Source organism: Rhinopithecus roxellana, chromosome 18 (assembly GCF_007565055.1).
Source record: "Rhinopithecus roxellana isolate Shanxi Qingling chromosome 18, ASM756505v1, whole genome shotgun sequence".
Taxonomy (NCBI): domain Eukaryota; kingdom Metazoa; phylum Chordata; class Mammalia; order Primates; family Cercopithecidae; genus Rhinopithecus; species Rhinopithecus roxellana.
The window spans coordinates 59,144,601-59,157,328 of record NC_044566.1 but is presented as its reverse complement, the minus strand read 5'-3'; the positions used below and the strand labels follow the sequence as shown (position 1 = coordinate 59,157,328).

Below are 12,728 nucleotides of genomic sequence, written 5' to 3'. Positions count from 1 at the left end.
ACAAACACTGCAATTTCTGTCTTGAGTGCATGCTCTCTTCTCTCAGATCTCTGCCATATTGTGTGTCAGGCACATGGGGCAAGAAATTGAAGCTTCCAGCCAACAGCCAGAGAGAAACCAATGCCTGCCAGCACCTAAGGTGAGCGGGCTTGGAAGGAGATCCACCAGCTCCAATCAAGCCTTCAGATGACTGCCACCCCACCTGACAGATTGAAGGCCATATTATGAGAGACCCTGAGACAAAACCACCCAGCTAACCTCCCCAGGCCCCCAGAAACTCTAGAATAGTATTTTTTTTTTTTTTTTTAAAGAAATGCATTTTTCAAATATGTATGATCCCCTCCGTCCTAAATATGGCCCCATGGCACAGAAACCCATAGGCTTTAATATGCTTAAACAGTTCTACTTCTTTTTGTCTTTCCGTTCAGTTGACAAGACAGGTTTTCATGAAGAGAAATAAGAGTGAGTTAGAAAAAGGATTTCTTTCCTTGGGATGGGAAAAAGCAAAAGGAAGAATCAAATACCTTCAGAATGCCCTAGATAGCAAATACAGGTTTATTTATTTATCTCTTATTTTTATATTTTTTATTTATTTTTATTTTTTATCTTTTTTGAGACAGAGTCTTGCTCTGTCACCTAGACTGGGGTGCAGTGGTGCAATCTCAGCTCACTGCAACCTCCGCCTCCCAGGTTCAAGCGATTCTCCTGCCTCAACCTCCTGAGTAGCTGGGACTACAGGTGCGTGCCACTACGGCAGGCTAATTTTGTTGTTGTTGTTGTTGTTGTTTTGGTAGAGATGGGGTTTCACTATGTTGGCCAGGCTGTCTTGAACTTCTGACCTCAGGTGATCCACCTGCCTCAGCCTCCCAAAGTAGTAGGATAATAGGCATGAGCCACTGCACCTGGCTGCAAATACAAGTTAATTATGAAGCACTTTGAACACTGTTCCATTGACTAAGTATAGTAAGATGAAAATTTTAGCCAAGTTAAAGAAGTTCCAGCACTAAACTTACTTGATAAAAAAAAGACATAAAAGCAAGACCAAAAAAAAAAAGCCAATAGCCTAATATCATCTGTTGACAGAACAGATACCCTCTTGGGGTGTATTCATATACAGTTATACACCACACAACAACATTTCAGTCAATGACGAACTGGACTGCATATACGACAGTGGTCCCATAAGCTTACAATGCCATGTTTTTAGTGTACCCTTTCTTTTTTCTGTTTTTGAGACAGTGTCTTGCTCTATTATCTAGGTTGGAGTGCAGTGGCACAATCTTGGCTCACTGTAACCTCTGCCTCCTGGGTTCAAATGATTCTCATGCCTCAGCCTCCCATGTAGCTTGGATTACACATGTGTGCCACCACACCTGGCTGATTTTTTTGTTTGTTTATTTTAGTAGAGATGGGGTTTCACTATGTTGGCCAGGCTGGTCTCGAACTCCTGTCCTCAAGTGATCTGCCCGCTTTGGCCTCCCAAAGTGCTGAGATTACAGGCATGAGCCACCATGCCTGACTACTGTACCCTTTCTTTTTAGATGTGTTTAGAGACAAAAATACTTGCCATTGTGTTACAAATGCCTACAGTATTTAATATAGTAATATGCTCTACAGGTTTGTAACCTAGGAGAAATAGGCCATACCATATAGCCTAGGTGTGCAGCAGGCTATACCAACCAAGTTTGTGTAAATACATTCTATGATTTACACTTGATTCACTCAACCAATGAAATCACCTAACAACGCATTTCTCAGACTATATCTTCATCGTAAAGTGATACATGACTATGGTTGGTTATTTTGGTATTGTGAACTGAACCATATAAAGAACACTTTTACAAATGAAGAACATTTTCACCTAGAATTGATGCCAACATTAATAACTTAAGTATTTCAGTGTCTCATGGCCAAAGTTCCATATTTTAGCTACCTTAGCAAGAAAACCCAAGAAAATCAATTTGCATCTAAAAGCGCCTTTATGGAGTTGGCCTGGTTTTGTGGCAGGCATCCCAGCTTGCTTAAAGAAGCAGAAGCTGAAGTCGGCCTTACAGAGGATTGTTTGGTCCCAGCTGAATAACCTGCTGGCATTGGCTGTGAGCAGAGTGGTAAGCAGATTATGGGTAAGCAGATATTAATATTCTGATTAAACATTTTCAAACCTCATACCGCTATTTTAAAAAATAATTGCACTACTCTTGAGAGCACTCTTATATTTCCTATTCTGAAACCACTTTTAGCCTTCTATATATTCATGATCTTAAAGTCTCTATCTACAGTTTATTTCCCAGGATTAAAACTTTTTCCCGGCTGGGCGCAGTGGCTCACGCCTGTAACCCCAGCACTTTGGGAGGCCGAGGTGGGCAGATCACGAGGTCAGGAGATGGAGACCATCCTGACTAACATGGTGAAACCCCGTCTCTACTAAAAATACAAAAAATAAGCTGGGCATAGTGATGGGTGCCTGTAGTCCCAGCTACTTGGGAGGCTGAGGCCGGAGAATGGCGTGAACCCGGGAGGCAGAGCTTGCAGTGAGCCAAGATCGCGCCACTGCACTCCAGCCTGGGCGGCAGAGCAAGACTCTGTCTCAAAAAAAACCTTTTTCCCTTTACCACCTTAACTGCAATGTAAATTCATGTGAATATGACTTTCTTGGACAATCTTAATAGCTTTAAGTCTTTACATGACACTCTCTTCCTTCCCAGATCGCTTGTTGAAAGAGACAGAGCTGCAGTCATCTTTGGTCTCAGGTTCTATAAAAACCCAGCACAGCCTTGGCAGGCCTCCTGGAATGACTTCTTGTTTCCTGAGGACCCAGTGATTTAACAAACTTAACAAACGTAAATAACAGAAGCTATGAAAGAGACATTTGCAGTAAGCATTCTGAAGTTATGAAGCAACAAAAGTTTACTAGACCACAAAAATTTCTCTAAAACCATCCATCATGTAGAATATACAATTTAGCATGATAACAGGGAACGTTATTAATTGTTATTAATTGAGGTCTACAGTGCATGTACAGGTTTTTAAACATCAACAGTCAAAACTGCCGGGTTACCACAATTTATTTCTGGGTCCAAACCAAAAAAGTCTGTTTATTTCTTGGGTGCACACTAAATGTGGCCACTGTGCTGGAGAGAAAATGTGGAATGAACATTGGATGCTTACAACATCGAGTGTTGGAATCATCCATAATCTCCACTTTTAATTTAGCTTGCTAGTGACCTTCTCTCAAGGTGCTATAGACTCCTGGCATCTTCCCCAGAATGCTTTTAGGTGGATGAGGGATGTGGGTGCATGAGTTTAAGGGCAGAATATCTAGCAAACCACTTGCTTTACAGGTCAAATAAGGAAAAAAGGGAGGAGTTCAAAGAAGGTTAGATCTCCTACTTCACCACTGGCGTCCTTTCCTTCTGCCTAGGCATCAGACCTTCTTCTCTAGAACTTTCTTCTGCCCCATGTGGTGGTCACTGCCCAGCTCAAGAGATAGCCCTGGAGAGGACACAGAGGCAACAAGGTCCAGAGACTTGCCTCGGGGTCACCTCAGGGGCCCTTCCAATCATGCTTTCCCCAGTCCCTGAAGCATCTTCCAGCAGCTAACATGTTGGCGAAGGGGCCCTAAACCCTGCACTGCCCAGGAACTGTGCTGTGAAGTCTGGCCACTTTCTCTTATTGGGGCAAGCATGAGGCAGTGACTAAGGGTTCCTAAAGTTGCCAGTGAAAGCTCTGAGATGGCTGGACCACCCACTGCATCCTTGGCCCTACAGAAAGAGGGTTCCAAGGAGCATGCACAGAAGCAGCAAGGGGCAGTGTGACGCTGGGGGAGGTACTAAGGAGGGGGCGGCCTTCTGATCCAAGCAAGGATTCTTAAGGACCTCCTGGCTCAAAACAATCACTTCCTCTCTTGCTCTGATTCGTGGGCAATGGAGTCCCAAAGGGAGGCCCTTCCTTGCAACCTCATAGGGAGGAAAGCCTGCTTTCACAGCTGGCAGGGCCTGCGGACAGCCAGCCAGCTACCTGCACCAACTACCGTCCACCTGTCTCCCGTCACATCTCCCCCTCTACCCCTGAGCAGCTGGTGTGCGGCGCTTTGGACGTGCTCCTTGCCTTGCATTCACTCTTTCTCCGGAGCACTCAGTGGATGTGACCCACGTGGGGAAGGCGAAGTTGGGAAGGGGCAGCCTTTGCGAAGGGCCACTTGGTCTGGGCACTTATTCATTGGGGTAGAATGGGATGGCAGCGGAGTAGGGGACAGCCTAGGTGAAAAGGCCGCCCGGGGACAGCCCCTCCTGTCAGCACGCGCGTCCGGCACGGAGCCCACACCCACCCACCGGGAGGTGCGGCGGGCGGGCGCTCAGGGCCCGGCCCAGGGAGGGTGGTGCCCGCAGCCCGCTCGCCCGGGCCTTGGGCTCTGAAACTCATGCCCGGGAGCCCAGGGCAGAGGAGGGCGGCGGGCCCAGGAGGGCTACGCGGTCAGCGCCTCCCCAGCCCCAGTGGGTCCCGGCGTCTCCAGGGCACTGACCTGCCAGCCGCCTCTCCCGGACGTTCTTCCACAGCAGATCCCAGGCTCTGGCCGTGGAGTCCCGCAACTGCTCACTGATGGATCTCCTGAGCCGCGTTTGGCAAGGTTTCCGTTTGCTGGTCATTTTAGATCCGTCCTCATAACGACCGGCGGGCTCGGCACCGCCACTCCCGCGTGGCCCGCGACTCAGACTCCCGGCGACTGGAGAGGACGGACGCGGCACTCCCGCCGGGGTCCCGGGACCCAATGCGGGCACGACATGGGTCAGTCCGGCGCTGGGAGGCTGCGCCACGCGCGAGGACCGGGATGCCTGGCCACCAGGAGCGCCGCGCTAGGTTAACCTCTGCGCTCGCCAACTCCTCTACTCCTTTCCCACTTTCCTTCTCCTCCCCTCCTCCCCTCCGTTGGGCGCTCCTCCACTCCCCTCCCTCCCCTGCCCTCCCCCTGGCTGCCTCGCGCCCCACTCCTTCCAGGAGCGCGCTTCCCTTTCCCTCCCTCGCCCAACCTGACAGCCTGGTCCCCACGGCCCCCCACTCAAGGAGCTTCCAGCTTTTTTCCAGTTTTACCCAGAAATCAGGGGCTGGACCATATTCCTCCTATTTCTTGATACTTTCCTTTATTTTTCAGTTTCAGAAACTACCACCTTCACAACTACAACAACAACAAAAATTTATATATGCCACAGTGAGAGCATAACTCATCCCAGTTTCCCTGAATTCAAGTCACTTGAAGTCAGCTACTCGGTTTGGCTGACATTCTTTTGATGTTCAATATTGGTAAACTGAACATTATGTTAATCCTTTCTGATTTCTTCAATGAAATAATTATCTGACTGCAAACTACAATCAAATTAATATGGTTTGAAGAGTCAAAATATTATTTCCATTGCGTAGCCATTATGAGGAGGAAAATAACTTTAAAATATTAAGGTCAAACCATGAGGAACCTACCTAAAATAGATTTACATACTTTGAGAAAGCATTACAATCTGTATGCAGTTAAAGAAGTAGGTATTATGAAGAAGTGAAATACGAAAATAGAAGAATTTTAAGGTATTTTAGCCAAAAATGTAAAGTAGGCTTGTAGTTAGAAATTAACTCTGATTCCTGAAGGAAAGAAGGAAGTGTATTGGCTCTTTAAGAAATACATCATCACTGAAGTCCAAGTCCAATTCCTGGGCTTCAACTCATTCATAAGGAGAAGACAATACTATCTCAGGCCTCAGGGTGTCCTGCAATTCACAAAGTTTTGTTTCTGAAGTGCTTTGAGGTCTTCCAAGAAAGTAACTGTGACAACATTTAACTAATTCAGAGATGTGATTAATGCCCTACACCTCAGGTTTGGGGAGGGGAACAAATTTTTCAAAAGGAATTTCTGAATTCTTGAATCTGCAAAATTGCTTGAATCTCATTTCTTTTTAAATGTCTTTGTACCAGGCTGCCAAATAAGAACCAAAATTTAATCAGATATTCATTTTAATTTCAGGTGCTCCACAGGAAGTTTGAAAATTAGAAGTATTCAGTCCTTCCTCTATTATATAAATTGCTACTGCCTTAGGGGATGGAAACTAACTTCTAGCTAAAGTATTCCCTCTACACTTCTGCTACACTTCTAGCAAATATTCCCTCCATCAGTTTATCTTGTTGGTAGAAAATGGGAATGACAGGGACGATGGTACGAAATAGTCTTTATTGTCTTATTTTGTTACTTTACATATTTAAAAATGTTAACTAGTGAAACATACCTCAGAATGAGCTAGAAAGTAATGAGATCCTTCTTTTTTTTTTTGTAGCATCCTGGTAAACCTTTGAAGTAGTCAGTTATGAAGCAATAAGTCATGGATCAGAAATGGACTTGAAACTGTGACAGCCAGTTATATAGACTAATCCAGATTGCTTTCTGGACCCAAGCCAAATACCCTTTTGATTCCATCCTCTGCTTTGTATGCATGTAGAGGTAACAAAATGCTCTGCAAAGAACAAGACTCCTGTTATCTAAAAGTGGCTGCTATACAGTGTAACAACAAAATGTTTAACAATTACATTCCCAGGAAAGCTGTGTATTTGACTTATAGAAGGGACTCCTTATTGAATCAAACAGAGGCAGCAGTTTTAACATTATATAAGCGGGAACAGAACATAACCATTCTAGCTATTTTAGTGATTATTTAGCTCTCAAGAGCGTGGGTCCCTACTACTTTCTATTCTAGCACGTATTTTATATTCAGATGCCATTGATTAGGGGTTTTCCTTAAATGACTAATGTGAAGACTAAATTCTGGCATTGCACATTTGTTTAGTTCTGGCTGTCGGATGGCCCATGAATTGAGGACTGTCCAAGAGAAGCCCAGATGAAAGACGGAAATGATCTGCCTGGAACAGCTGCCGGCTGAGCAGTGTGTGCCACCCAGCATGGCCCAGCTCTTTGCCAGCCCCGGCTGCTGGCCTTGTTGGAAGAAACCACACAGCTGTGCAGATGGAGCTGCCACAAATGCCAGTGTTCCAACCTCAATAGGAACCTCAGGGGTACTTGGAGTCATTTGTACAGCATCCGCTCTCATTCTCCTCAAGATCTGTTTTAAAGCTGAACCTTAGGTAGAATCCCCTCTGGGGCCTTCACCAGATGAAAATATCACCTACTTCAGAGAAAAGAACTCAGGTAACCCCCTAGCCCTACCTCCCTTCTTGCTTAGACTCTTCCCTTCCATCTCAGTGGAAGAAGTATTGCTCTTCCAGCCCGAGACCACATCCCTCACATGTGTTGGGCTTCCTTTCCCTTCTTATCCCAACAGGGACTTTGCTACATTGGTTATTTCCTCTCCTTCACAGACCCTCAATCTCTCACTCTCCATAGGCTCCACCCTCCAGTCTCACCCTGCTTTTAAGCAAACCAAAACTAAAACAACAGCAGCTATCCTAAAGCCCACTGCCTCTACCCTGTGTCCCTGGGAAGAGAAGTCTTTGCTTGTCAACACTGCAATCTGGGCTTCCTCCCTTCCTCAGTGAACATGATCTTGCCAAGGTCACCAATAATCATCTCGTTGCTAAATCTAACGACGTGTTCCAGTTATTGCTGTCCCTTCCAGGGTGCACGGACCATTGGACACTGCAGCCCATTTCCTTCCTCTGACACAGGCTTGTCTCGTGGCTGTCAGGCGACACCCTCCCCTGGGTTCCTCCTTTTCACAGACTGGCCTCACATGGTCCTTCTTAAGGCCTGACGGGCTATAGATAGACAGTACATGTGGTTAAGAATGTGGCTAAAGGCAGCGTCCCGTTTGATTCTGCATATGTTTCTGCCTCTCAATAGTACCTCCCTAGACGATTGCAGTGTGGATTAAATGAAATAATCCATTTGGCACATAGAAAGGACCTAGCCTATGCTCCCAACAACAATACTATCATCATTACATTACTGTCCTAGCCCAAATCTATCCTGAGCCCTTTCAAGAAGCCATCCCTGACACCCAACCGAAATAGCTCCTTCTCACGACATCCAGTTTAGTTTTCCTGATAGCACTTCCACTTCTAGACATTGTGTTTGTTTGTTTGTGGTCAGTCTCCCAGGCAGACTGTGAGCTCCCTAAGAACTGAGGCTCTGTCTGTCTTACTTGCTGTGCATCCTCAGTGCCTAAAACAGTCGCAGACAGTTATGGTCAGTAAATACTTATAGAATAAATGAATGATTCTACTCTAGGGCCATGTATTGTTTACCTTCCTGATGGGTATCTCCAAAACTTTCCTTCCAAACCTGCTCTTTCATCTCTATTTCCTATGTGAGCCACCTGGCGCTACCACCCATCTAGTGACTGAGAGAGAAATCTAGAAGACATCTGAAACTCCTCCATACATCCTATGTTGCTTCAATCTTTCCCCACCTCTCTATCTCCCGAGTAACCAATTCAGTTCAAGTTTTCTCTTTCCCTTCCCTGAATTTCAGCATAAAAAGAGTCCCATTTGAAAGCCCTTGCTTGCACTGCACTCTACGTCTTTATATATCAGCTGTGCTTGAATGCCCTTACTCTAATTTTTTTCTTCTTCACTCATCCTTCGAGATTCAACTCAGATGCACTCACATATCACCTTCTCCCTGATCCTTCTACAAATCCCAGTGGCTGGATGGGTTCCTCTTCCACTGTATTTATGATGTGCTTTGGGGATACTGCCAGAGGAGCACTTATCAAAGAGCCACAGCTAAGTGTCCTTACCTGTTTCTTCTCAGTTGTCCCTGCAGTCCTGAGTTCCTCCAACTAGGACTAGTACAGGACTTTTATTTCTCAACCCCTTGTACCTTTTTCAGTGAACAGCACATGGTAGGAGTAGGATCATTTACTGACTGAATGACTATTCCTATAGTTTTAAATGACTGGTTACCACTAGGATCCTCCTCAGGATAAGTGAAAATTTTAAGAATGTTTATGCTGATATTGCTTCATTTTCATTAATTATCACTCTCTTCTTATATAATGTTTATTAATTTTAAACATAGAGGTAATACATACTGATAATTATAGTTTTTTAAACACATAAAAATTATAATAGAAACATTAAAAGTACCTGTAATATTACCAAAAAGAGAGCTGATAACATTTGAAAATTGGCCTTTTTAGTTTTTTCTTTGCATATTAAAAAAACTTGGAAGAGTTTTTATACCAAGTTTTTCATTTCTTTCACTAAGCAGTAGATTGTGAGCATTTTTCCAATGTATTTTCTTTTAAAATATAGTTTTTAATGAATATCTAAAATTCTGTGGGATAAACACACTATAATTTATTTTAAAGCTTTCACAATTTTGGACATTTTTCTCCAAATTTCTAAAATTACAAATAATCCTGTGATAAATGACTTTGACAAATGAAAAAAATACATATATTTTTCTCCTTCCCTTACTGCTATGTAATAAGAACCATCACCATTGCCTCTCACAACCACAGGCAATAAGCAGGACTTGCTGCCCACCACCTACACATCTGAATGCCAACAACTCTGCAATTCCATTACATTTTTATCCCTTCCACTTCCCTCCCATGTTCAACTCTGATTCTGTGCCATCAACCCCTAGAGAAGAGTGAAGAAGCACATTCCACGGTCTGCTTGCTATGGTATTTTTTTTGCTGGAAGCCTTTGCTTGAGAATAGAACCCAATTTCTAACTGTACCAGGCCAGGAACCCTTCGCCAAGAGCCCATAGTCATAGTGCATTATTTCATGTTGCTTGCAGCTTTGCTGTGGGGAAATGCCTTCCTTGAGGAGACCCATTTTCCTTTGCTGCAGGGTAGAAGGGTGAAGAGCTCTTGCAACTCTCTCCCTGCATGTTCCCTTCCCAGGAGAGATGGGGTGTAGCAACTCTTCCTTTAGTGTATCCTTCAGGCTCCATTTCAGAGACATGTTGTTGGAGATTGTGAAATGCAATCTCATATTATTTATTTCCTCATTTTAAAAGTGTTGCTGAAAGTTCTGGAGAAGCTGACTTTTCAAGCTGGGTCCTTGGATCACAGTCACCAATCTGTGCCTGCCCTGACTGGTCTATCGGTGTATCCCATTGCCACGCTCTGAATCTGCCAGTCTTTGAATGCTAACAATTTTGATTGCTTTTTGGGTTTTGTTCTGTTAATTAAAAAAGCATCAGGCTCCACACTTTCTTGGAAGCAAAATTTAGTGTTAGCTGTAAACTCTGCATTGCCAATTAATAACTTTGGCTGTGTTTCACATTTTCCTGATGTAGACTGGTAAATGCTTTGAATCTTCAGGCTGAATGTCATATCATAGTCATCAACTTTACAAATATCACAATTCCTTTCTATATTTTCATGTACACTTTGGGGAACCTTACCATATGGGAGACCTTGGGGAAGTGTCTTACAAATTTCTGATGGCATTCACAGGCCATTGGATTGAAGACGTTTCCAGTGATTGAAATCATCTTGACATCACTTATGCCATCCTTCAGCCTGTCTGTTTTATAAAGGTTGAGTAAGTAGCTTGGCTTACCACACAACCTCGCATTAGCATATCGATTTAGGTAATTTGTTATGACTGTCTTAGTATACATAGAGTAGTTTGAGACCTCAAACATACACTGTGAAGCATTCTCCCGTTGTTACTGAGCTTCTTAAGGTCAATGAACACATCATCTGAAGAGCAGTGAAAGCCAGTCCCCAGCTCCCATAGGCAGTACAGGGAAGTGGCTGATGGCACAGACAGAGGAGGTAGCCAACTAGGTTCATACCATGGCTCCGCACCTACTAGCTGTGTAATCTCCGTAAGTTACCCATTTTCTGAGTTCCTCAGCCTCAGTATCTATAAAATGGGGATTATAATAACGCTTACCTCATAGGGTTTTTGGCAAGGATCAAATGCAATAATACATGCAAAATATTTAGAATGGTGCCTGGCATATAATGAGCATTCATTAAATTTTAATTGCTATTGTTGTTGTTGTTTGCCTAAACCATTTCTGCAATTCTCATGAGATTCCAGTCCAGCCAAATTCTGAATAGCCTCATGCTAAACAGCAAGAAGTCACTAATGAGTATTATAAACTAGCACTGGATGTGGGAGGTACGAGAATAGGATTCACATCTCAGCTCTGGGAATGATAAGGTGTAGGAGAGATAGAAGCTATTTAATCTCCCTAAACATAGGTTTCCTTATCTGTCAAATGCAGCAAAGAACTCTTTGTTCTACCTACCCTGCTCATAGTTAAATTATATATGAGAGTGTTTTATAATTAAAGTGTCATCAAAATGAAAGATTTTGTAAATAATAGGAAAGTTTAGGGAAAATCCGCATATGGAGCAAGTACATTTCCCACTTGCATGGATAAAAATATATTTATTCAACAAAGATCTTTATTCCTAGAGTGACACGGGTTTCTCCTGGTGGCCCTAATTGTGTTCCAACTGCTGACATAAATCAAGGCTGATTAAGTATATTTACTGGTGTGGACAGTTGGAAGGGGCTGGGACCCTTGTCGCCTTCCATGGGGTAACCCTCCACTCCAATTATATTTATTCCACAAATACGTATTGAACAAACCTTTGGCATCTCTAAAGGCAGGCAGCATTTGTTCCACATTCTAGAGGAAAGTCTTTTGGAGATATCTCAGTACTACCTCCCACCTTGTTAATTAATCTGTGTAGGTATGGCATTTTATTTAGGAATTTCATCTTTAATAAGACCTTGCTCTAGTTTAGCACTACCCAGGATAATGCGTCTTGTAAGCATTATTTAATATAACTAGCACATGAGGTCAACCGCTACTCCTTAGAAAAACAAAACAAAAGGACGGGCGCGGTGGCTCAAGCCTGTAATCCCAGCACTTTGGGAGGCCCAGACGGGCGGATCACGAGGTCAGGAAATCGAGACCAGCCTGGCTAACACGGTGAAACCCCGTCTCTATAAAAAAAAAAATACAAAAAACTAGCTGGGCGAGGTAGCGGGCGCCTGTAGTCCCAGCTACTCGGGAGGCTGAGGCAGGAGAATGGCATAAGCCCGGGAGGCGGAGCTTGCAGTGAGCTGAGATCCGGCCACTGCACTCCAGCCCAGCCTGGGTGACAGAGCGAGACTCCGTCTCAAAAAAAAAAAAAAGAAAAAAGAAAAAAAGAAAAAACAAAAGTGGCAGGAAAACAATTTCAGAAAATTTAAATGATTTGATCAAAATTATCAGCTAATAAGTTGCGGAACCAAGACTCAAATGTTTACCATCCATCTTTAAATCCAGTCTTTGGGAGGCCAAGGTGGGTGGATCACTTGAGGTTAGGAGTTCAACTTTTTAAAACTTTAAGTGTCTTCCTGTTAGTGCCTTGTGATAACATGGTTAATAAATGAGAGTTATTAGTTTTAAGAGTATCTGGGGCAATGGAAATTACTTTTATTGTTTAATATACATTTTCCTTCAGTCTATACAGAAGGACATATAGTTGATCCTTGAACAATATAGGCTTGAACAGCGTGGGTCCACTTATATGTGGATATTTTTTTAAAAAAAAAACGCTACACTGACTGTGCCTGCCTCCCTTTCCACCTTCTCTACTTCTTCTGCCTCTGCCACCTCCGAGACAGCAAGACCAACCCTCTTTTCTTCTTCCTTCTTATCAGCCTATTCAACGTGAAGACAATGAGAATGAAGACCTTTGTGATGGTCCACTTGCACTTAATGAATAGTGAATATATTTTCTCTAACTTGCTTTATTGAAAGAATATAAT

General features: G+C 43.6%; 1 protein-coding gene across 2 annotated transcripts in view; it reads right to left on the bottom strand.

Moving 5' to 3' along the window:
* The window catches only part of STARD13 (StAR related lipid transfer domain containing 13), a 346,341-nt gene that overhangs the window by 251,620 nt on the left and 81,993 nt on the right, over positions 1-12,728 (bottom strand). The window contains exon 1 of one of the 2 annotated variants that reach the window (XM_030922316.1): positions 4,523-4,888. The exons of the other annotated variant lie outside the window; for it this stretch is intronic. Within the exon in view, the coding sequence (XP_030778176.1) occupies positions 4,523-4,646 (124 nt within the window). The 5' untranslated portion in view covers positions 4,647-4,888. Of the gene's footprint in view, positions 1-4,522; positions 4,889-12,728 lie in introns of those variants that run through there. 2 annotated transcript variants of the gene reach the window in all.